The sequence below is a fragment of the Eufriesea mexicana genome, unplaced genomic scaffold (assembly GCF_001483705.2).
Source record: "Eufriesea mexicana isolate 0111107269 unplaced genomic scaffold, ASM148370v2 scaffold10239, whole genome shotgun sequence".
Lineage (NCBI taxonomy): Eukaryota > Metazoa > Arthropoda > Insecta > Hymenoptera > Apidae > Eufriesea > Eufriesea mexicana.
In genome coordinates, this window is record NW_016917908.1 from 131,793 (window position 1) to 159,153 (window position 27,361).

Consider the following 27,361-nt stretch of genomic DNA (forward strand, 5'->3'; position numbering starts at 1 on the left):
AATATTTCAGAGTATGAGATTCGATTAATTAGCAAACGAAGCTGTATTTTTAATTAAAAATACACCGTCACGATTACGAATAAGTCTCGTACTTAAATCATGTTTCAAGTAACGAAAGAGAATTTTTCTTTTCCATAATTAATATGCTGCTCGTGGAAGGAAAAGCTGCCATCTTTTCACGACGGGAAACACACTCTCGATAAAAAGGAGGAAGATTAATAAGCAGCAAGTTATCGACATTGGCGCGAATATAAAATTACGGTACTGCACGATACGTATTAGGGTTAATTGAATTTCCAGCATCGAAGTAGTAGGAACAGACGAGCGCAATAATATCGACAGAATGTTAGATGCATCGGAGCGACTCGTTGCACGGTGTACAAAGGGAATAATATTAATCGTGGCAATAAACAGGGAGACTGTGTATAAATGATTGAATTAGAGGCCGTATCGATGTATCACGGCTCTAGTCGGCCGCGGTGCCCGCGGCACGTATCGATGGATGCCACATGTGGGAGGAAATACGATAAAATTACCGGAGGAAAAGCGATAGAGCGACGCGTCACGAGGAAATCCAGGTTTATCGCGATACGCGTAGCCGCGATTCGTCACGTATCGACGAAAAATCTATTTTGCAACGGGCTTCCGTCGAACGCGATAAAACACGGCCCGTGTGTCCATTGTAACGAGGCTAATGGACAGATTTATGGTCACTTCGCACCTCGTTTACGCGCCCTTCCAATTACCGGCGTTTCGAGCACCTTCAAACTACTGTAAAATCCCCTCGACACACCGATTTCGGCCACGTGGTTACGATTCCGTTCCAAATTTCCTCCATATTTTCTTCTTCTTTCGATTCTATAATTCTTGCCAATGCACTTGCATTTTTGCAATTATTGAGTTTTTAGCAATTATTTGAGTTTTTTTTTCTATTTTCGATTTGTAACGCGTTTGGTAAGCTTTGGCTAGCTCTAGTTTTCAAATTTGTCGCAGATTTACGTTTCCATTTTTCGCAATTTCCTTATTTCTAATAAAAGGAATTCTTCGTTCGAATTTTCGTTTCCGGTGTATTTTTTGGCTTCTTTTTATATTTCTAGTTTTCTGGTTTTTAGATTTTCTATTTTCAATCGGTGTTATGGCACTTCGTTTTTCCTTTTCTCGCTTTTCAAGTTTCCATCGATTTCATTTATGCTTTTTTAACAGAATTTAATAGGTTCGCGGATTTGCAAGCCTACGAATGTACACGGACGCGTGAATGGGTATTGTGTTATGGCTGACCCAATTTGTTTCCCCGTTAAAACGTGAAATTTCGAAACGTCAACGTCACAGCTCCGATAAAACGGAATTAACACGTGCGGAACAGGTTCCGCGTGTCTACGTCGGAACTAGCAGCACACGACCTGGATAATTTTGATATGTTGGCGAAGTGTCGATGAAACGCCGACGATAAATCAACGGTGGATGATAATTACGTACTCGTGGAAGCGTCCGAACAACAACGTTAACCATCTCTTTCCTGTGTTCGCAGATCTCATTTTGCAATTTTGCGAATCTCTTTCGAATAAACCCAGCATCGATATGAATTATTTCAGACACTTCTTTTCTCCTAGAAACTTGAATTTAAACTTTCTAATTTCGTCGATTTAATACGTTTACTTTCAAACGAACATTAGTAGTTAACAACTACTAGCCTCTATGTTAGGAAAAATCATGTATATTCTTAGGCAGGAATCATTATTTAGTGTAAATTAAAATTAAAGTTAACTCACGTAAATTCTTTACAAGCATGATATTTTGAAACTTCTGGAATATATATTTTAAAATCCCTGAACTATGTTATTTTAGTCACCTTTTAGTAGTGGAAGATAAACTAATTTTCAACAAACTTAAATCTAAAAAATAAAAAATTTAATTCAACCTCACAGTCGATCCCAAAAATGGATCTGAATCTTGCACCCCAATTTTGCAATTCAGTTTAATCTCATAATCGATAAAGGTAAGAACCATAATCCAATTCATACCTGAACTTTATCACCCCGGATAAAACTCATCGGAACCCAAAGAAATCCAATGGAAAAATATTCTGAACTACATCTTCAATTTTATCTTCCCTCGGCATCCACTGAAAATTCTCCTCTCCCTGTTTCAAACAAAAACCATCGTCCAACCCACACCTGAACCTCGTTACCCTCAAAACCACTCTAGTGAAACCCAACGCAAAATGAACTTCATTTCAACCCCATTCGCACTCGGCATCCACTAAAAATAATTCGTTCCGTGAGTCAAACAAAAACCATCATCCAATCTACACCTAAACCTCATTGCCCAGAAAACCACTCCAGTGAAAAACAAGAAAATTCAAAAAATAAATTCCATTCCAAACAACCTCATCTACACTCTCATTTTCATTTAACATTTGCTATAAATTCTTTGTTCTCCGATTCAGACAAAAATTATCACTCAATTAATACTTAAATCTCACTAGTGAAACCCATGTAAATCCAAAAGAATCTACTGAAAAAATGAACTCCACTCGAAACAACCCCATTTATACTTTCATCTTCACTCAATATCCACTAAAAATCCTTCGTTACTTGTCTCAAACTAAAACCACCACCCAATTCACACCTGAACCTCACCACCCCCAAGACGATGGAAATTAATCAAACAAAATCTAAAGAAATCGAATTAAAAAATTAATTCTGTTTCAATCAATCTCATCTACACTGTCATCTTTACTCACCCTCCACTAAAAATTCTTCGTTCCCCGTCTGAATCAAAAACCACCACCCAATTCACACCTGCATCTCGTCATCAACTCCATCCCCAGTGAAATCCATGCAAATGTATGGAAACCCAAAGAAACCCAAAGGTATCGACTGAAAAAATAAACTCCTTTCCAAACAACCTCACCTACGCTTCAACTCTGCATCCGCGAAAAATTCTTCGTGCCCGTACCAGGGATGGTGGCCACACAGGGACATGGTGCCCGTGTCGAAGAGGCGGCCACGCGGCTAGGTGGGAGAGCGAGATTTCCTCGTGGGAACTGGCCGTGGCACTCTAGGTCGAATTTATCGATGAGTCACGCGTGCGATCTCGCGTCGCCGCCACGTTTTTGCAGAATCGTTCCGCCTAAGGGGAACTCGCGGTGGCGGCGGCCCTTTTGCGCGCACATACGTACCTAGGCCATAAAATCTGGCCCGCATAAGGGCGGCAGCAGCGAAAGGGAGGGAGAAAGGGAAAGGAGAGACGAGAGGAAGGTGCGCGGCTCTCGCTGGGCCCCCGGGCTGTCGCCCATATGGCGACCATCGTTATTGCCGCGCAGAGCCATAGGTAAACTACGCGAGCAAGCACGCACTTTTGTGCTTTTTGTCCCAGGAGCTGAAGAGAGAACACCGCTGTCCCACGTTTGCGGCTCCACCTTCCCTCCGCGTGTTCTCGTTGCCAGAACCGCTCGTCTGCAACATTCTGCTCGACATGGTGCCCATGAGACTCGACCATGGGCGCCTCGCTCTCTCTTCTCGAGTGCCCGCTATTTTCTGGAGTACAGGTAGACGGATAGCGAATGTAACAGAGTAGCATTGTTTGGTACTCGAACTCGTGCGTTGGATGAATACTCGTTAGAGTTGGCCAGCGGCACAGAGTGACTCGAGATCGCAGGCCATCTTCGAGAGAGGGTACAATAGGATCTCGTGGAAGGGATTTAGGGTAGCTTTGAACATCGTTGTTTCTTTTTGGAGATTTGTTAGCTTGGGACTGGATCGTATTTGAGTTGTAACACGAGTTGTAATTGTTGTACCTTTGGTTGGACTAATTTAAGTTGATTCGGGTATATCGATTTGTAAGGTGAATCTAAATGGAGCGTATATACACTGTGGGATATGGAGGTTTCGATATTTATGTTCCAAGCAGTAGATCGAATTAAAATTTCGAGATAAGATACAGGTGTGTGGGTAAAATTATATCTGACGCAGCCATTTTGGTTAATTTGCTAACTCTAGGGTTGCAAGACTTTGTTGCTCAATGAAACGAGGCTGCCTGACATAATCAAAATGTTCTAAGTAGAAATGCAATTGTAACAAGAACCTAGTATACAAGGTGGGTCAACACATATTTCCATTTACATATACGTCATTATTATTACGCATAGCGAAAAATGATTCGGATGAATTTGAATGGTTTTGAGAAAAGTCATTAATGAGTGTAACAAAATAACATCGGATACACTACGCAAGGTCAGTGAATCATTAATTTATCGATTCAGAAGGTGTTGCGATGCAAATGGCCGCCATATTGAACCTTTTCTGGAAATAGACAGTAAAATTAAAATATCTTCTAAACCAGTGATTTTTTAACATAAATAGGTTAATACTTTTTTGTAAAAAATATGAAGGAGTATCAGATGATGTAATGAAATATATGATTCCAATTAAAAAAATTTTAATGACCTTCATATGTCCTTTACATATCCATCTACAAAAAAGCTAGTCCCATTAGAATATGTTCCTCTCAGCGTAACAATAATAAAGTATATCTAGATGGTAATATGTGGTGACCCACCCTGTATATTTACAACTATACTAGAGACCTAAATATTTACTATACCGTGATCTTCCTAGTAATAGTACTCGATAAATTTGATCTATATTTTAACGCAATAATTAACAACTCCGACATATCGCAGTCTAGAAATAACTGAAGTAATCACGATCAGATTACACTCGCGTTCTCCAGCACCGAATCTCTCATCGATAAGGTCTTCAGCTTCCCCTTCGCAGTTCTCATTGCAAACTTTTTGCCCCGTACGGGTGTCGAGACGATCCTTCTTCGATCGCGATTCCTCTTCGCTTCTGACAGCAAAAAATCATGCGAATTCGATATCTCGCATCACGGAGAGGCCGATCGTGGCTCTTCGTGACGACCGCGAAAGCTCTGCAGAGGGTTGCAGCGAACGCTCGAAATAAAAGCAACGAAACGAAACCCCATGGGCGTGGACCGAGGTCGCGCTGCTAATATGTCGCTCTTTATGGGCTGACAGGTTACACAGAGTAACCTGGACACGCGTTCGGTTCATAGGCTACTCTATGAAAACCGATCTGATTGCCGTTGCCTAGCTTCGAGTTGCACGACCCCGTTAAAACGTCCACTCTTCCGAATGTAGGAACAGTAAAACATATTTTTAGGGTCCAGGTATACCTCGATATTTGTACATTCATTTATCAACAAAAATTTCAAAATTTGGATATTGCTTCTTTTTTTTCCTCATTCATTATAAAGTTTTATTCGTGGGAAGTAATCTTCTTCCATTCGCGATAAAATAAGATAGAGAATGTGAAAATACATTCATTCTTTGGATAAACGTGTTATTTTTAATAGACGCCTTAAAAATCGTATACCTTCATCGTCAGTCGAATGCGACATGGACCGCGAGGGGTTGAAAATGCATAATTCCCATAACACGGTCGTAAAACCTTCGATAAATGGATGTTGCACGTATCGAGCCAAAGATCGCGGAATTCGTACAGTCATGGTGCATCTAGTTTCGCCACTGGAGGAGAAAAATTGGAAACTGGACTCGTCCCACGAGAATATCGGGGCTTCCCCAAAGTGCAAACTCGCGGCACAAGTTTCCAGGGTTAGAATATTTCCAGAAGCTAGATCTTCGAGCCAAAGTCCATCGCGTTCGAGGATTTTCCAAATGCTCGTGTCCTCTGATCCAACACTATATCCGTGACTCATCGTGATTAAAAACGTTTGCCAAAAGTTGTCTCCGTTCGTCCACTGTCTATTCGACGTCCAAGTGGTACAGCCGGTTTTTAAACGGCTCTCTGTTTACCATCCGAATATAATCATTACCATCGACAGGATTCTTGTAACGAGGGTAAACAGATCCTCTGATTGGGCCAACTGCGAAACGCGAGGGCCGGTAGCCAAGGCTCGTGCCTATCTTATTTTGCAAACGGCGCTCTTATGGCAAACAGAAATTCGAACGTAACAAATATTTGTTCGCTGGCCCTGGCAACATCATACGACCGTACTGCTTAACTTTGTTCGTGCTCGGACATACTAGCCGTGACTTAGCCATGACGCGTATTAAAAATCTCCGGAACCCCTGTACCGCCACGATAACGCGTATTAGTTCACGTCGTGATTATCGATTGCGACATTCTGTCGCGTTCCTTTTGGTAACCTATGCCAGACGACGATTGGATGATTGTATGCTTAATTAACTGGCAGGTATATCGCAATTTTAGAATATTATTAGAGGTGACTCGGGTAGTGATCTCGTTGATAGTTATGGTACTTCCTTTGTCAGAATGACAGATATATAATTATTTTAAAATAGATCATTTTACGGAATTGATATAATTATACTATAAATCAAAATATTATTATTCCATCTAAAAAAATTTTAATGACCTTCATATGTCCTTTACACGTCCATATACAAAAAAGCTAGTACCATCGAAATATGCTTCTTTCAAAAGCATTCAAATTCATCCGAAACATTTTTCGCTATGCGTAGTAATAATGGCGTATATCTAGATGGTAATATATGGTGACCCACCCTTGATGATTTGTTAATATCTATAGATACCATCAAGTTGCATCTGTCTGTATATAAATAATTTTATTCCAGTGTTGATATAATTATACTAACATCGGTATAGTTGTGAAAGTATCAGAATTTCATAGATAGACATTGCAGTCTATCGAATCTGATTTAAGTACATTTAAATGATATTTAATTACTATCATTCAAGAATTATGAATCACTAAAAAAAGCAGATATAAACTGCCGGTGAGTGGTGATTTAATTCAATGTTAAACCCCATAATTTTCAACAACGATCTCCATCCCGCATCGGTCTGCCATAACTTCCATCTCGCAAAAACAACCGACACCCACCTACCGAGGAAGAAACTGAAAATCATGCGCAAACAAACCACGGGAACGAAAAACCATTGGATGAAGAATTTTTATCGAGGATCCGAGGAATCCAAAGTAGCCTCGCGATACGAGAAGAATTCGTTTAACGAGAATAGCAGAGGGGTGGGGGTAAGTGAAGAATCTTTCGAAAAAAGCCATAGAAGAGGGAGCCAGAAGAAACAAGCCGAAAGAAGAGGCAGAAGAGGAGGAGGAAAGATGAGCAAGACGAAAGCGAGAGGATAGGTACAAAGCGGCGATCGTGTTCCCCTCGGGAGCTTCTGACTGACTTCTTATTTTCGTGGTTTCGTGGGGCCGAGGGGAGCTGCTCTGGGGCGAAAGCACGGATCCAGCGTCGAATGTGGATTCCATTCCGCCGGTTTTTCGCCGTATATACCTGATTAATCGCGATCGGGAAGCTCGTAGAAGCGGGCCGAAGAGAAATGGCTGCGAGAGCAGCGCAGCGAAGAGCGACGAAGAGAGCACGAGGGAGAGACCGGGCATTGGAAGGAAAGAGAATGGGAGAAGAGAGCGCACAAGTGGCGCACACATGGTGCACAGTTGTTCGAGAGGTCAGGTTTTTGTCCACGAGCCTTCAGTTTTACAGATCCGGCCGAGTTTCTCTATGTCTCTATATCTATATACAGGGTGATCCACGTAACGCGAGATTTCCATCCTCGATGGGATTATAGTTGGGATATAGTTTCGACGGATGGAACGACCGGATGGGGGTCCTACGTGTGTCATCGCGAGCCTTCCGTGGGTAACGATATCGCTGTGGCACGAATTTTGGCATGTATGGGAGATGCATAGTGGTTTGTCGATAGACAATTGATCAATTTCTGTGATTTACAAAGAGAGTACAAGTCCTTCGGGTCATTGATTTAGTTGAAACTTTGCAGGTTTGTAGATTTAGTCATCCAGTTCGAGAAATGGGTGACTACCATTATGAGGACAACTACTCGATAGTTTTTGAGATATTTATGATTAAAGATTTATTATTCTTGACTAGAGATTTCTTCCGAATAGTTATCGATAATTATAAAATGGCATTGTGGTCGAACAGCAATATCCGAAAATTGCTATCGGTGTAGGAATTTTCAGATGTCGCCATTAGATCACAATGGCACCTGGTAAATATTCGAAATAAATCTGTAATTAAGGCAATAATAAAATTCTAATCAGAAATATCTCGAAAACTATTGATTAGTTGCCCTTATAATGATATATTGAACTCGATGACTAAATCTACAAACCTACCAAGTTTCAACTATATCTATGACCCGAAGGACTTGTACTTTCCTTGTTAGAGGATATTTCATATTCTTACTTATCGAAATGGATAATTTTTGCTTGTAGATATAGTCACCCTGAGAATGAAGAAGCAGGTCGACTGGAAAGGATCATCGAAAGAAGGGTATATTATTTTGGGGGGGTTTATTATTTATTATTACTTTATAAATCATTGATCTAGAACATCGAGTCTCGTTGGTACCTAGGGTTATAATTTTTATTCGAGAAAGAGGTTAAAAAGGTTAGGTTGAACTGCAATTTCTTGAATACCATTAATTATTCTTAAATATCATACATTATGTTTAAATATTATATAATATTAGTTTAAAAATATTTTCAATAATTAATAGAAGACAAGGGTTGATCGTTAATCGTGACCATCGTGGAGAAATATAATATTTCCTACGTTATTGAAAAATAGATTTATCGATTTTACAACGTAAAATGAAGGTGGGACTTAGAAGGCAAAGATAAAGTTGAAGAGGAATCTATTTCGATTATTCGTTTCCAAGGATCTTCACGTTTCGCGAAGGATCTTTCTCGTGGCACCGAAAATCAACTATGCAATGCTCGTAAACAGTCGTATGAATCACCCTGTACATAAGTACACGTATATGCAACCGTCAGTCCCTATTCGTCCTGACAAATTGTCGAACCTTGCCGTTTACGTTCGGTGTTGTATAGGTGGCCGGGCTAAAGGTTGAAGATACGGTGAAATTTGAGCGGGCCAGAGGAAAAAACGTACGTTTTCCAGGAGAAACGATAAAGAACATCGATTTCGTGGCGCGACGATAAGTCACCCTCCGCTTTTCTTTAAATACAAATGGCTGACACAGTGCTAGAAGAGAAGATGGCGCGACTAAGTAATAATTCTCGTAATTAACAAACGTTCGACTCCTTCAAAAAAAATAAAAGAAAAACAAATAAAAAGATAAAAAATAAGATGAATTTTCATATAAACAGAAGAAATGTGAAAAAAATATAAACCACGAAGAAACGTCGAATTAAAATTCCAGTAATGGATATTAGCTTCCAGTTCTCCTCAGTTCTGTACTGAGATCATTCGTAATTTCGCGCATATCAATGGTTTGAAAACATGGATATAATTTATTAGAGTGTTCTATGAACGAACAGTTTATAATTCGCGATCATCTTCGACGCTATGAATCATAGAAAATTCAGTCGGTCCCAATGAACTCATCGATGTATCGAAGAAACGAGGAGGCGAGCCAACGCATCAGTCATCCGTGAAAGACGGTAGCAGAAAGACGCGTGTTATCTGAGCAAGAAGAAAGCGCAATCTTTGGTAAAACACAATTGACCGACGGTCCCTGGAACAATAAACGGACAAAGCGTTGACTGGCTTTTCCATCCGGTTATACCACGCTGCGTAGTTACCTCGTCCCATTTCTGTCCGCGAGAGATAAAAATCTGGTCTAGTTTTTCACACGAAACCGTGGCTCAATGAACTCGTAAAAAGACTAAGGGAAAAAACGTTACCTCCAATTTGAAAGGACCGAACAGGAGAAAAACTTTGGCCCTTGTCAGACGTTTATTATCCCTATCATCGCTGATTAATATATAACCCTAGATAAAAGCCTAGAGCTATTATAGTGCTCGGTTAAAAGGTATCAATCTTCCGAGACGCGATAAGTCAGATAAACCTCGGACCATTTTAAAACGAACCTATATCACGAAACGTAATAACGATGAAGAGGTGGGTACCAAAAATAAAATCCAACGAAATAATCAGGAACAAAATTAACTCTCTAAAATAACCTCGTAAAACTGTCTAGTTCCCAATAAGGGAGATTCTTCTTCTTCGGTTAAATACTTGCAAGTATATACTTATGTTCCTATACCTTTCTCCGCAATTCAAAAGTCGAAACACGATCATACCGGTAGGGAGAGACGGAACTCGAAACGTGGCACGCGGCGACTTATCTGCGCGCGTATACAGAGATCGGAAACGTCGTACCTACGCCCGGTGAATCACTCGGCTATTGTCCGAAGGGAGGAAGAGAAAGACGGAAAAAAGGCAGGGTGAAAAGATAGGCAAGAACGCGTGCAGTCGGTCGCGTTCGCAGAGTCTAGCCGGCTACGGCGAAGATAAAGAAACACAGTTGCGAATCACGCCGCGGTGGCGCCTAATGGGCGGCAACAAAAAGGGACACGGTGTGGTCACCACACCGCACCGGCATCGGGGAATTCCCCTCCGAAGGAGACGCGCTATCCCCACCACTCGCCGTGCTCGACTCCCACTCGATTAACGTCGGCCGAATTCGGACACGCTCGGTGATCTCCGCGTCATTGCTGGACCCGCCACGCCGGAGATCGCGCAGTACCGTATCCACGAGGGAAGATCCCATGCTTGGACTCGTTTCTTATCACTGGAACAGCCACGATCTTTTGCACCCTCAAACAAGACACGAATGTAATAGACAGAACGAAACGATTCGTTGAAACAAATGTTGATTCATGGACAGCGACGTGTTACTTTTTCCCGTATTTTATGTCTGATGTACTTAGATATTTTTACGTTGGGAAGAAACGTTTTCGTGATACATGTCCGAGATAATTTTTATGATTTCGGAATGTCGAGGATGGAACGGGTAATTGGAGTTCTTATGACTTACAGCATTGTGTCGAGATGCTGGTAGAACGAATAGGTTCAACTGGTGAGATACCAAGAAATTCAACACCTCGAGACGAGACCTTTGGGAGAAGGGGTCGGCAACTATTGGCTCTAATTGCCAGTACTCGTTGAATGGACATGGTCCGGCTATGCTTTCGCTGGTATATAAGTCCGACTTTAAACGATCGCAGTCCGACGCTTCTCGTTTAGCACTTCAGCACAAGAATATTGTGTACAATGATCCCTTTACGGTTGTATTCCACTATCAAATGCTGTGTCTTTATCTTCTGCTAAACCGAAGCTTCCAATTATCATTCGAAGCTTTTATCGAAGTAATTTCGATAGGAAGAAGGGAAAAGAAAATTAAAATTCGAGCAATTTTCTTAATTTTAAAATTATTATACAGCAAAACGTATCTCGATTGAAGAAATGAAAACGAATCGTTTGATTGAAAGAGTTTTCGTCTCGAGCGCGTGTTTATTCTTCCATGTGACTCGAGACTGAAATAGACATATGACCATCTCACAAATTAATTTCACGAACAATTCTCTCCTCGTATGTGAATCAACGTTTATACTCATCAGAGGAGATTCAGTCGAGTTCTTTCGCTCGCTTTCAAAGCAGCCAACGTGACGCTAAATAATTGCCAGACTTCTTGTAACTCGATATGCAGATTCGAACATGCGATAGATGACTTTTCAAAAGAATATGTCGTAGTTATTTATAGTGTTCCTCCAACGAACAATAAGTTGCGTATGAAATTTTCATACGAATCGATTCATGTGATTTTCAAGTTAGATCGAAAACATTAAGAAGGAACACGCATTGATTTGCAAATCAATTGATTCATGACAAACGACGCACGCTTTCGTCGGATGGCATACACATACGTGCGTATCTGTCTCTAAATAATCGTCGGATGGCTGTCGCTTAAACGATGCAGCGTGCCTCCCGTCTCTTTCGGATATTGTTTCGAAGCGGTCCTTCCCTTTCATTCAGTAATTCGCAGGCAGCTGCACACTAATAATAGTATCGGACACTGCCGCCACTGCTTGCCGTCTCTGCTTTCGTCGCGGGTCTCCGTATGTACATTAGCCGTCAATATCGTAGTTTCCGACGATAAGCTACCTTGTCTCGCCATACTGGGTTAACTTTGTTTTCCTGCGCCCTCTCTGTCCTATGGTACCAACATTTATCTGCCGTTTATTCGAAGGAAACGGTGATCCAGAAACGGGGACAGAAACCGCAGAACGTCGAACGGATTTCTATTTCGAATCGATCATCGGTTTAATAAACGACACAGCATGTTTGCAGCATTGTTAGTACATAACCTAAAGGTGATGTTACTCGTGGTCCATTTCTTGGATAATATTAGGTTAGACGCGCGTATTTTTGTAATTGCAGAATTGTTTGTCGTTGATTAGTATCCTTTCTAGGAAGACGATGAACGAGTGGAAAATTTCGTTGATACCGACGCGTTGTCGATACGTAGGTTGCATCGCGAATAAGAGCTTCTTGTCTACTTTAAACGTATTACATACCTCACGGCGGTGAAAAGTCAAGGGAATCGACGAAGATAACCGCACGCGCTACCGAACGTTATCTCGTTTCCCCTCCGGGAGAGTCCGAGGTATTCCGATTCGTGGTTGCAAAATATCTCGTGATACGTATAAACATTACAAAATTACGTGTAATTTTTCAATTGTCAAATTGGAAATCTACTCGATAAACAACCTTAAAGGATTAAAAAGAGAACGTTGCTCTCGGTAAGAAAGATTTTCTCGTTTCACCACTTTCATCATCCTTGGAAAGCTGTTTTCCTCTACGAAATTGCTAGGGGAATTTATTGGACGCGAATATACTTGATAGCAACATTCTCGTAGATTTACACACCCCATTCGAACAGTATTTCAGCTGGAAGTATGTTGGAGAATACGCACAGAACACGTGAAGAGGAAACCATATAGAAGTAAATACAATATCGGCGCAACACGCATCCTTCCTTTCAGCAGATAAATAATGAGGTAATCACGTCCATGAGCCAATGAGCCAAAAGATACCAGGTTTCCGGTGAACGAATGCGTCACGATAAGAAACTCCGCCGCGATCCATAAACCGCTATATTAGTGAAAACAACACGACGCGACTAAGTTCCCTCCGGCTACCCCCTTTGTGTCGTGGTTGCGAAACCGTGCAGAATCGATAGCGCGGGGCGCCATAGCTGGCTGGTTACGCTCCTGACCTTGATTGCGGCCAACGCACACGCCGAGATGCGACGCAGGTAGGGGATGTGGCGACGACACGGGTAGACGAATATATAGTACGCACGAATCGCTCGAGGATAACATCTCGTAGCCCAGGGAAGGCTAGCAGACCTGTGGAGAGTAAGAGGAAGAAGAGGAAATGTAGAGAGAGGCGCAAGAGAGTGGGAGAGAAAGGGGGTAAGTTGGATGTGGAAGAGGGGGGTTCCAGCGTGTCCGTCATAACGCATAGAGGGGAGAATAGGAGAACGGTTGGAACGGTTACGGGGGGGAAGCAGAGAGTGGAGGGAAGCAGCGGAGAGAACCGATGGTGGGGGCGGTCGAACGAGACAAGGGAGACGAAGAGAGAGAGAAGAAGCATGGGGGCGGTGGCTGCTCTGCTACGGCCGCCATCACCATCCGTCCCATCCTATAGTAAACTCCGAAGCAGCAGTCCCCAATCTGTCTCCATGTGTGTTAGTTAGGACCGTGTTTTACCGGTGCTTGCTACTCCAAGCTGGTAGTAACACCGACATTTCTGCCTTGCCCGCTCTCTGCGATGCCCTAGCATCAGCTCCCGATCACCATCGCACTTCCCTCGTTCCTTTCTTCTCTCCGTCTTTTTCCCGCTATTCTTTCCCTCCGGTCTGTCTCCGTAAGTGTGTGTTTTTGCCCCGGTGCGTGGGAAAACGCGTACGCGAATGAAAAGAATCGGTAGAAAAGGAGAAGGCGGTGGAGGAGGAGGCGGCAGAAGAAGAGCAGCGTATCGCTTTTTGCACGAATCGTTTCCAAGGATATAACCGGTGTGCGCTGTCTTCCTCTCGTTTTCGACCTTCTTTTCGTTTATCCCGATTCGCCAGAGAGTGTATAGTGTGATTAGTTGGCAAGTCGTCAGTGCATCACACCATATCGTAAATTCGTTCCTCGATATATGCACGACTCGGTCAAGACGTCAGGCGATCCTTCCAACATCGAACGAGAAGAAACAGACCGACACGAAAGGATCGTCGAAAGAGAAGGTTATTTGTGCGGATGAGAATCGAACACCGCCTTCAAGACGAACGACGCGAAATTGAATGAATGTACATGCTATAAAGCGGCTTATACTTCGGGACGTAAAAGAATAAACGAAATTTAATTACCCATTTTTTCGTTCGAAGAAATCCTCTAAGTTCTCAAGATTCTTGTAATCATCAGCCTCTGGCATACGCGACGAAACGGACGTCGAACATCCAACGAGGCTAAAACGCGTCCCACCCAATCGGTCCTCTCGAATCATCGTCGTGGAATCGTCACTTATCGGACGAGGGGAACGAAGGAACGGACGAACTATCCGTGGACCTCAGCGCTGCCGCCCGCTGGAATTTCTCCTGTCGTCGTCTGTACATAACCTCTCTCTTTCTCTCGTCTCTTACTGTCCCTGTTATCATTCTATCACTCCTTCTCTGTCTCCCTCGTATCCAACACTGGGCTCATTCGTCTATTTCGCATCGAAGAGAAGAAACGTGATCAACATTCCCGTGTTTCGTTGAACTCGTTGTGCGCGCGAGTGACACGGCTGCTTTTAATGATCGCGGCCGCGGCAAGTACTGCTCGTTTGTGCTGGTCGTATCGTCTGAGTCGTTCACCGGCGCGTGGATATCCAGAGTCGATGGTCAATCATCGATGATCGAGACGCAACGGTAATATTTGCTCGATCCCGACGTACGAAGCAGCCGGTTGTCATTATTACACGTAACCTAAAAGGAAACAACAGACGGAACGAGGGATGACAAGAAGCAGCCGCGCATTGGAACGTTGGTGGATGTGAAATAACACTTGAGGCTATCGTCTTCAACGCACGCGACGCATCTCGCTGGCCATTTTTCTCCGTCGCCCGATTAAACTGTTGCACGAACGAACGTCGGACCCCGTATTTCGTATCTATGCTACCCGACACGAGAACAACGGATTATCGTTACTTTGTACCGGCAGCGTATTTATCGAACGATTCAATGGAGAAGCGGGGAACAAGAGTACAATCATGCGTCGCTGTACCTTGAAACGTCACAGATCACGCTGGACGAACTCTTGAGCGGGATCACAAGACGCGCTGCTGCTACCGAAGCATTCAACCTGGCGGAATCGTCGAAAAAACGCAAGACGTACCTCGGGGAGCACTGGCTCACGCTCACGCGAATATGAGCATGACTCTCGTCCGGAATACGTTCAAAGGTAAGAGCATTTACTTTCTTTCTAACCGACACGCGCTTGACGAACACGTTTTGTTTTCCGCGGTTCGTGTTAATAACAACTGAGCATACGTGACTGCAAAATTATTCATTTTTAAACAAATTACTAACATTACTATATATCATTGTTTAAAAATCCCCGTATTGTATTAAAAATCGAAAAAATTATATTTTTACGCAATAATGTACGCGAAAGTATCATCTTACTTTGACAACATCGTCTACTACGTTTTTACGTTGAAGGGTACACGTAGACGCAACTATAGTTAAATGTACTTTGACCGTACGATTATACTTAGAAACGTAACGATACGTGTACTTCGCAATGATGTTGACGTTAGATTGTGTTCTATCGATTTTTCGTTGAATTTTTCGTTTAAGAATTTATAAAATCAAACGCATTTACACGTGATTTCTGCGTGTGGCTTCATAAATACGACTGTATACGCGCGCGCGCAGCCGTAGCCGAATGCGCGTTGTGTTTAACATACGCGTGCATTCCACGCATGCGCAGTGTGTCCGTGAAAATATCACCTATTTTTCGGCAGAGCGACATGTGGCGTATAACGGTCAATCACGATACAAATATTCATGAAAATCGCAATATACCGATATATACTTCAGTCAAATATATTTTAGTCTGTCTCGAATAATGCAATTATAACATATATTCTACGAAATTCAGTGTGCATCGAAGTAGAGAGAGACAGAACGTTTTCAAACACATTATCCTCAATAAATCGCACAATTTAAATCTCGATAAAAATTCCTCGTCAAGCGTGACCTATTGTTTAACGGACAACTTCCGAACACGAGATTTCTGTAAATAATTCGTGGAACTTGTCGCCAGAGAAAAACGATCGACGCGAAATTTCATCCCGCGTGCAGGCTATAACCTTAAAGTCGCGGCAGCTGCTCTCATCCCAACGCGAGTATTTTTCACTTTTCGAGATCTATAGGTTTCGCAACTTCGCGTTCATTCGTGGACATCTTTTTATCGCACACGAGCGTATTGGCGTCGCGTCACCTAACGATGAGCCCCGACAGTTTTTCGTGATTCACGGCCGGTAGAGCTTGTACGTTCGGCTGAACTTTAGACCCGACACGTACTACTTTCGTGGCGCGGATGTGCGAAATGAATTCATATGTGGTAGTCGGTGTGCGACGGCTGTTTCGTTTCGAGCATCGTTCTCGCGTTTTTCAACGGGCAAAATCACTCGACACTTGGAAACCTAGCGACTTTTACCCTCTCTCGTTCACGGAATTGAGAGCCGTAAATGAAACAAAGTTTCAGTTGAGCGTTGCCTGTTAGAGTTTCACGCGCATAGGCGTAGACTGAGGGACACCTGAGCTGCTATTTCTGTAACAAAAGGGCCGAGAGTTCCGTTGAAATGAAATTTCATTTAACCGCCAGTTGTTGAAATTCAATATTCGAATAATCATATTCACGGCACGTTTATGTAACCTATAATTCAAGTTTTATCGAAACATTGATTGCTCGTGTTTATTTACGTAGACGTGCAGCACAGACTGATATACATAAATGATTATGTTTTTAACAAAGAATCTCGAGCTTCATTTAGTCGGAAATTCTCAACGCATAGAATACTTAAATAATTATTCCTTTAACAAAGTATTCTAAGTTTCGTGCGAACAAGGTTATGTTTAAACTCGCTCCTCTGAAGTTCTACGCAACCATTGGTGTAGAACGGAATCTCTCAAACATTTATCCACGAAACAAAGAGCTTTAACAGTCTCTCAAACGCTACTCTTGAACTTACAGTAGAATGTTCCTATATCTCACAGACCAAACAGGTATTCGCATAATCGATACCCCTAATTCCTTCATTCTTCTATTGGCGTTGTTCTCAAATTTAAAAAGTAAAAATATCCACCAAATTTCTGCATACAACCAACACGTAGTTTTGCTATAATTAATTAACTCTTGCTGAATAATTGGCTACAAGAATCTATGTAATAAAATTGTCATTCACGCCATTCTTCAACTTATATCATTCAAAATCCAAGAAGCCAAACTGAAATAACGATTATACCTCTGCGAACAATTAACACGTAATTCCGTTATTCGCAGTTGATCAATCTTTCTTAAATAAATTGTTGCAAGAACGAACAACACGTGCATACGTCTAAAAACATTAACACTAAACCTACCAACCTGTAATATATACAATACCTAAATATAGCATGTGCAGATAATAATAATTAAAAGAATACAATGAGGATAAACAGACACAGGCGACTAAAGGTTACCCAAATTGTGCCAAAAGATTTTGCCAGAAGCAATTGCAAAAGCAGAAGTTCCCACCAATTACGAAACAAAAGAAGCAACTCATTCATTACTTCTACTATTGAAAATTCCTTACCATCACGAAGGACGTATCAAAAAGTCCACAATCTGGGGTGATAAAAGATTTCATTGATTTTCATTGAAAATTTCACCAAGAAAATGTCCCCGAGAACCGGGACCTACTCTAAGCTCGCAAATCTGACGTAGTCAGGGTACCCAAACACAGTTTCGCTAAAGCAGCCGAGAAACTCTCGACTCGAGTACCTGATCGTCGAAAAAAATCGCTCGTGGTCCCCATGGCGTCTTGCCAATCACTCGGAAGATACTGCGGAGTTCCCTGCGTGATGGGCCAATTTGCACGAGTTCGCGAACGGTATCGGTAATCAGAGCGGTCTCTCGCGTTCGCCAGAAGCGTAACTCGACACTGGGGGAGGCCAAGATCAGCCGTGTGGCGTTCCTTCGCGGATTACCGTGGTCAATACACGGCGATTATCGAACGAGCCGGTCCCCGGTGGACGTCGTGCGAAAATATTTACCGATCCGACGCGCCGGAAGCTCTATTTTTGAGAGCGGACCGAGAGTGGAACGCGTGGACGCGTCGCGTCGCGACGAAAGGATCCGTCGTTTCAGCCGACGGCCATTCAATCGATCCCGCCGTTCCCGATGAATCGCGGCCGCAATGCGTGCGTACTATTCGCCGATCCGCTTTCGCGTAAATATTTACCCCGTGTGCGAATGAACAACCGGTCCCGGAGTATTTCCCGTGGCCGATTTTGTTTGTTAATCGGCGAAGGAATTCGCATTGGTCTCAGCGAGATCGGTGTGAAATTCGCGTCGTTATCGATGTCGTTGCATCTCGTGATGGTGTCGGAAGGTAGACGTTGGTCTGCGAAATGCGTGGGAAGTCGAGGAATAATCTCGCGCTATGTCCAATCTTCGATTTCGACGGAGAAATTAAGAAACCAGGACTAAAAACCCATCACGATTGGTCAAAAGATTTGTAGATGAAAAATGAAAGCAGAATTTGAAAAGAAAATTAATCCTTTGCGAACGAGAAAGGAAGATAATAAATCTAGAGAAATTTTCTGAATTAAAAAATATATATATCGTCCATGGGAGACATAAAATTATTTTTTGCTATATTCCAATCATCTTTCGCTCTAAAAAATATAAAAATTTCCACGCATATTGTGGGACTTGTTCTCAAAGGGTTAAAGGAAGAATGGGACAGTCAGGTGACTATAGAATTTGTAATAAAAAATTTAGAATAAAATAGCCACGTTAGAATTGTCGCACGATTTATTAGTAATCTTTAGTTTGAAAAATTGTCAATGTTTGAAATTGTCAATTGTCATTGATTGAAATATAACGATGGAAGTAGAAAGCGACAAAATGAAACAGTGTCTCTTGATACCATGTACGTTAGCTAAGTTTCTATTATAGTTTGTTCAAACTACGAGTACCAATGAATATTTAAACCAAAATACAATAAAAGATTTAAAAATTCCACAACACATAGGTTTTCAATAAGCATTAAAAACGTGCTCGCATATATCAATGATGGAGTCCTGTAATATGGCGCAGCTGGTGTATAATGTGTTCAGATAACCATATTTAAAACACGATCGTTACAGAATAGCAGATCATTTTTGTATTCGTTCATCGTCAAAGATACACAAAAATCCCAATATATTTTTATCCCAAACACGTGTTAGACCCTATCAGCGAACCTTCTAAAAGTAAAGAAAAGTAGAGAAAATTACAATGTTTATACTCGCACCAGTGTACTCGTCCTATATTATCTATGTAAGTATAGTAAATCAAATTTCGAAAATCTCGGAGTCTCGAAACAAACACCAAGTCGAGTCTCCCTAAACTTCTCTACCGTCTTGTCTCGGGTTCCAAAGGTCACCTTAGAATCTTCCCAAAGTACAACAAATTTCACTATCTGCAGTCACGCGAGGACTATAGATACAATGTACGAAATCTATAATTTACCCCGAAACGTCTGCACACTGTGTAACTATGGTAAACGAAATCCTCCGGAAATGAGAAATCTTTGTGCCTCGGAACAAACGGCAGGTCGGGGCACGCCAAATTTCTACAGTGTCCTGTTTCGCTCGATTCTTTTGTTTCATCGCGACGCACACGAAGAGTACATTGTTCTTGCCGACAGATAAGCAGCTCTTCCCCATATTCCACGATGAATGACGTTACTGTATCGGCGGTAGCACGCGTCGTATGCAGTACACTAAGTCATCCGCCCGCGTGTTCCTCGGCCTCTTCTTTTTCCTCTTCCCGTTATCTCCCGCTGCGGCCGGTTATCGCGGTAGCGTCTGTTTCTGTATTTTTCAGCGAAACGCGGACGAATAATCGAGTTGCACGCGCGAACCGCCGACGTGATTGCGAAAATGTCCGGTTTCCGCCACGAACAATAGAAAACACGAGATCTGCAGGGAAATACGAAGATGGCTGCCGCCCTCTGGCGAACCTTTACCTAACCACCGAGTAGCTTATTACCCAGGACCCCGCTTCATTTAAGAATATATAATATGGAAGAATTATTTTTGGTTTGAGTATTTTTATTTTTGTTGAAGTATTTGATATAAGTGTAAGAGATGATTAGGGGTACAGAATAATTGTGGAAATTAATTGCTATGTCCAAAATGTCGGTAGCTGTTATGAAATGTACCGCGTGAGGTTAATCGACGATGTATGATTCCTGATTTCTTCCCACGTGCTTGATGTATTGTGCGATGTGCACTCCAGGACCTTTTCTCGTGACAGAGGAATCGATACTCGGTCGAAAACGATACTCGATAACGTTAGACGAACAATTGAGGGATCCATGGCTGAAGAAGAGCCTGGACTACTGCAGTATTTCCACGAGTTTCCGTGCCATTATCGAATCGGTCCTTAAATCTCCAAGTGAGCCAGATCGAGGACCAAACACTCGAGTTAGTACCCCAGAATCGTCCAAGTAAGGAAGAACACTATGTTATGGACGTCCAACAATTCCAACAGTTAAAGAAGAGTAGGGGACACTGTAGAGGATATTAGTATGTAATTATATTTTAAAAAGTACATTTCATTATTATTCCACGAAGCGTGTAATATCGTGAGACAAGAATAAAAATTTGTAGAAAGTTTGTCTTCGTGAATCGTTGGTTAATATTTGAGTTCTAGGATTTTCTCTCGAATTAGATTGAGTAAAGTAAAATTAGGTACTTTTACCGAAAGGGCGAATAATTATAAAGCATGAAAATAACGTCACAATTTTAATACGACAGTACTCGTATCTTAATACTCAGTTTATGTGGTACGAAACTTCCTCTGCGAATTTTTATCGCAATAATAACTAGGATCTCGTGATTAAATTGCCCCAGCAAGCGAAGAGATCGATCGTCATAGCTCGCGTTAGTATATCGCCAAGATTGAGGCCTTGCTGTAATATTTAACAGCGTATTTCATCGAGGTGATAAATACTAGATATGCAGCAACCTCGAAACATCGGAATATTTAACAAAATTGACAAGCTTCTTATAGAATAATTTAAAGATGGTATAAAAATGAATAAATTTAAAGCTTAGCTAAAATAACGAAAATAAGATATCTACTCATAGTTATCGTACGAAAAGAAAACAGGGCAGTCAAAGTAAAACGAATTTTGCCTGGAATTAAAGCGAATCCGCGCGATGGCAAAATATTAGCAAGCCCCGATATTGTCACGCTGCCATCCGGCTTGATTAAATTGACAAAGTCCTAATTTTGGATTAATTACACCAAGCCCCAGCTATACACAAATATCTTTAAGCGTCTCACGCTTAGACACACGCATGGTCGCCTGTATTTGCAAAGTTCTCAAACACTGCACGCGACAAAAGAGTAATTAACTCTATTCGATGGCACGAGGTCGGCCCGTAGCTGTATTTACCCTGTCGTTTCATTGTAGCTCGTACCTTCGCGCATTCCACGACTCGTGCGCTTTAAATTGGCCTTCATTTGCTTTTCTTACTTCCGCTAGAATCGCCACGATACGCTGGAACCGCGACAATCTTGGCGAAACGAAGTACCGAGAGGAGCGTACCTGAATAATCGAAGAGACCTGGAAAAGTCTCAAAGGAAATTCGTGGATAAAAGAGACGCGCATGGAATTTCGAGTATTAGTTGGTTAAACGAGAGTCCCAAGATTCCGCAAGAGCTCGTTGAACTCGTTTGAAATGCGGGAAAGTTAAGATGCAAATTAATTGGATTGTATTACGGTATTTTATGCGGAATGCAAATTTGTTCGTAATCTCGAGCGCAATAAGAAGTCGTGATACACGTTCGATTTCGTGGAAGCCAGGGGTCATAAACAACCGAGTGGCGTCAAATTCATTCACGCTATTACAATGTAAAACGATAATACAACGTGACGTAATTATTGTTTTCTTCTTTCGATAGCCAAGTAACACTATCGTTTCACCCACATTCGTATCTCGTCCCTTTCGACCTGCTTCCACACGGCTAATAAATGAATCCAAGGTAGCGAGGTATTTAAGGCATTGCGTGAAAATGCACCCTTATATGACAATTTAATCGGTTTTTAAACGGAGGAAAAAAATACTCTTCAATTTGTTTATACAGAATTGGGGAATTTTTATACGTACATAATATTTTTCGTAATATCAGTCCCACGATAACGCGAATTTTATTTCCAATTATCAGAATGTTACTTAACCCCTTGCTCCACAACGATGAGTCCTGCTTGCTCTGAGATTTTCATACCAAATTGAGTGTAAAGAGACTACACTCGTGTGAGTGAAATTGTATTTATATTCGTATGAATTGTAATAGTCCTTATCATTTTATTCCGAATAAAATAAAAAAGAAAAAGAGAATACTTGCAATTAACCTTTTGATTATGGCAGACTTTAAAACGCACCAGCCGTATCATACGGTATGAATCCACTTGCGATGTACACTGAGAACGGTGAAATTTTTCGTTAGGTGTGCATTTCTGAGTAATTATTGTATATTTTAATAATAATACTACATTTCACTATATTAAAACAACATTTGTTTATTTCTTTGTATTCTGCATTAAATGGTTACTATATATACTTAAAATTTAGCAGCCAACAAAATTCTTGAGCGCCTTTAGGCGCCTACAGTACCACAAGCGCAAGATTTCTAAGCGCCTTTAGGCGCCTACAGTAGTCAAAGCGTCGAATGCTTCGATTCACGATCTTTTTGTAATTAAATCGTAGTACAGGGGGTTTAAAATTCAGAAGAAAATTGATAAGAATCGTTTCTGATTCGATTTAATAATCGAATAATTTGTTTTATGCCGTTGATAGAAGAGAGACTGAGAGACAGATTCTAAAGACTCCTAAACCTCCATATTTTATTTAAATATAATAAATATCGACGAATGACAAGAATAATTTTATCCATCTTATGTAAACGATATCTACTTAATCCTATTATCCAAAAATTTTCTCCTCATCTTGGCACGATGATTTTATAAACAAAAATGGTGCACTTCCGGTAATACTCTGGTTAATATGTAGGTTAACAACCAAGGAACAAAAAGAAAAGAGAAGAAAAAGGAAAAAAAACCTGTACATGCATCGATTTGCGTTGCACAATAGGACCAAATGGGTATGACGCTTTAATCTCGTTCGGTGAAAATATTTCCAAGCAGATAATCGTAGCGTCGCCTCGTAATTGCAGCCAATAAACCATTGTTTCTTGATAAAGAGTCTCGTCCACTGAATCATCCGTGACCCGAATTGCGCGATTTCGAAGGGTTTCTCTTATTATTACTTGCATTATCCTCGACGATAATCCTGCGGATCGATGTATCGAGGCCGCTGAAAGGCCGATACAGAGATCACGCGAACGATTCACGAGGCTTTGGTTCACCCGGGAATTGACTTCTAGAGGTGGTCTTCGATATCTCGGATGAGTAATCGTTGGCCAATAATGGGCCGTAGTGAATTTTTATCGACTCCACCTGGACCATTTGCCACGCCATTCGTCGACTTGGCTTGGTATTCGCGTTAAATCGCGGCCATTCGTTATCGACCCTCGAAACAACTTGTTCCTCCTCCAGAGACCTATCGTACCGATCGAAAATTCATGGAAAATCGGGATACTGGGCTTGGACGAAAGATAATCCCGCCGATTTTATCCTCTTATCGAGCAACGTCTCTGCTCCTGAACGATTACGTAGTTTTCAAGCGTTTCTTTTCGAATTAATCGACCAAGTTGATACGACCGATTGGTCGACATTTAGCCCGCGACCAATTGGTGCGCGCGTTCCATTGATTGGCTGCTACGTACACATAATGCCGTGGAATAACGTGCCATTTGCGTTCAATCACGAACGTTGCCGAAGATTTACCGCCATCGAATCGTTCCTTTTCAGACCGTCTCTTATTCAACGCCGCGTGGAAATCGCTAGTTAATACGCCATTGCATCGCGTATATTTTATGCTTCATTGGCTCCATCGTTCCGGAGGATCGGGATAAATCTGATAATCTCGCGAAAACGAATTCGCGATATTTATTTGGATCTATTAGAGAAAAATTAGGATCGAAGATTGGAAGAAAAAAATGGCGGTCAATTTTTATTGGAGAGCACTCGTCGAACAATCCGTAATCGATCCCAAGATTTCGTCATGCAGTGTAAGAGCGAAGCAAAAGAATTTTTTACAGATTATTAACGCGCCATCTATTAATTCTCTGCGGAAGAATATTATAGTATAACAGTTTTAGTTGTTACAAAAATTATAGAAATCGAGATTTAACAAATTTATTAAAAATAATAAAACGAATTGAAAATTTCCCTAGGTTTACTATTTTCAATATTTCCCTATATCTTCTATACATCGTTATCTTCGCTTCTCGTCCACGAAGGGTTAACCTAAAAAGTCAATTTCTCGTCGATTGAAATAACGCAAAATGTATTGAGCCCAAATATCGACAGTTCGATCTCGATCGTAAGGTTAAAGAAAATTCGTCAAACGATCGTTTCTATGAGAAATAAATTCCATGGGAAATAAAAGAACGGAAAGCGACGCCGACAAGATGGCGCAGGGTCTACGCGATTGAATCGAAAACGAGAATCATCGGGATCACGCGCAGTGTCGTATCGGTGTTCGTTCGAACACGCTGTCGGACGATGCGTTAATAGAGCAATCGAGTCTCGACGAGCTCGTATAGGAATCGTTTCTGGTCGGGCACGCGGTGCGAGCGTCGCCACGAAAGTCGTCGAGAAGTGGTTCGAACGTTGTGGAAGATGGCGGCCGCGCCCTATCAGGCTCAATGACCTCTCCGACAAATCGTTTACTTCGCACGCGGTGGCGGCGTCAGCGGGATCGCCGCGCCGCATCTTCGGCGCCGTGCGAACGCGCCTTTATGGCCTGTGCGATCCACGTTGCCCGAGTGACGTAAGCCCTCTCTCGTCCTCCGCCCTCGACCAAGGTGTAGCCCGAACCCCATGTAACACCGGGGCCCTTTTTTCCCTTCCACCCCCGTTTCACCACTCCACGTCGATCCCGCCCACCATGGCTCCGATTCTTCCAATTTTCTCAACGTTTTTCCTCCTTTCTTACCTTCCTTCTTTTCATTTTCATTCGACTCCGACTTTCCTTGTTTCTTAGTAATTCCAAAAAGACTGTCCGTGTTAAAATACATGGATAAAATTTTTTTTAGTCTGTTTTACTTTCTTTTAACTCGTCCATCATGGCTCCGATTCTTGGAGTTTTCGAATGCTTTTTTTCTTTTTTTCTTTTTGATTATTTTTTCTTTTTTCTTTTTTATATTTTTGGTTTGATTCGACGCGAAGAATGTTATGAGGTTTTTATCCCATTTTTTATCTTCTGTCTCTTTTTATTAACCCTTTAATGAACGTGTTCGTGTAAAATTTCCTTTATTCTTTTTTATTTTTTTTTTTCCATTTTCATTTGAACAATTTTGAAGAAATAATTTTATACAGAAGCTTTACTTCATTTTCTCTAAACGGAAAAATGGATCCTTTATCGCGAAATTGCGATTGATATCGCCATATTGTTGCGGTTAAAGTCTCGCGGTTTCTCGTAAGAAGAAAAATATTATACGTTTTATTTGTGGCATTTCCAAAAGCTTAAAAACGAGGTTAAACAAAATTGTAAAAAGCCGGACAGATATATTATCCACCGAAAATCGGGAAATGTATCTTCCCGAAATTAAACTAGTTCAAACGTTCCCGCCTTTCGCCGGCGCGCCAAAATTCAAATTCGTTTGAACAAAATGACGTCGAATTCCGCACTCCGCGCTATTTATCAACGAATCGCGATGCAATGACGAAGTCACGATCCCCGTGCATGGAGGATCGATGACGGTCGGTCTCGTTTCCTCTGATAAGTATCTCGGGCACGAACCACGTAACTGCGGTCTTTAAAAATAGAAACAATGAGACACGCGGTTTAATGCAGCGGTAGACACTGGCACGTCGTCTAGAGGGATCGAACCAGACAGTTTACCGAGGAATTACGAGGGAAATTCGCGCGATCGTTAGCCGATACACGTGTCTTTCCGCTAAATAATTATCTCGCCAAGCGTGACTTCTTCGAAGCGTTTCGAGGGATCACCAAGAGGAAACGTTCTTCTGCTGCGTGACAAATTGGCTTCCCGTTAATTCGCGATGGGAAGCCAGAGAATCTTGCTCTAGTATTCGTATTTTGAAGAAAATTTGCGAAAGATTTATTCGGAGACCGTGAGAATAGACTTATCTTTCTCGCGAGACGTGTCTAGAATTTTATTCCATATTTTTCCTACTTCGCATATTAACGCTTTATAATTGGAATTATCTTCTTTTTATTTTATTTTATTTTATTTTATTTTGTTTTTTATGAAGAAAATTTTATTTTTTTTTTTTTTTTTAAGTGGTAAACATAGTATACTTTGTAAGTTCTGTAGTAACAGCTTAACACAAGATCACATGATTTGTACGTGGTCTAGATCGAGTACGATAATATCACATGTGCAATACAAGATCCTGCTATTAGTATAACAAAGTGTAATAATATAGTGGTAGAGATTGTATGACTTCTAAATCACGTGGCGTCATGGAGGGTTAATATTACATTACGGACCATAGTCAATTATCAATTGCAGTCATTGAAAGAAAACAAAGAGTACAAAATTGATTTTACCTTCTACGATCTTACGACAGACATAAAAATTGACTACACGACTCGTGATAATAATTGTACTGGTACAATGAGAACAAATAACTATATATATTTTCCTGCTTTTGAAACAAAACCCAATATTAATTTTGTCAAAGGTAGCTATGGGTCCCCAGCAACTGCAAAAATAAAATTCTAAAAATCCGAATCATGTCATTTCAACCCCTTGGATAGTTCAAACGTTAACGAGCCTTTATAATACATATATAAATGAAAAATCAAAAAGAAAAATCATGCAAGCGATGAAAATATAGCAAGAGAGCAAGTAAACGTTCGGAAGCAGCCATCAATTCCGCTATCGACAGGAATAGGGAATTTCTTGCAACGAACAGTTTACGATCCAGCAACGATGTTGCACACAGCGTGTACCGATGTTTTGCAACATCGTTCTTAATGTTTCTTTGCCATGATAAGATAAACGATGCGGCAGTGGCATAGAGCAATGGATCGTGTCGCATTTTGTTCGCAAGAAATTTGATCGTGTCCCATCGTAGATCTTCCTCTTCCGA

The 27,361-nt window shown here is 41.5% G+C and overlaps 1 protein-coding gene across 1 annotated transcript in view; it reads left to right on the plus strand.

The window, feature by feature from the left end:
- The first annotated feature begins 14,532 nt into the window (after positions 1–14,532).
- Positions 14,533–27,361, plus strand: part of zfh1 (Zn finger homeodomain 1) — a 29,626-nt gene continuing 16,797 nt past the window's right edge. The window contains exon 1 of the mRNA XM_017908207.1: positions 14,533–15,309. Coding sequence (XP_017763696.1) covers positions 15,276–15,309 — 34 coding nt within the window. The 5' untranslated portion in view covers positions 14,533–15,275. The remainder of the gene's footprint in view (positions 15,310–27,361) is intronic.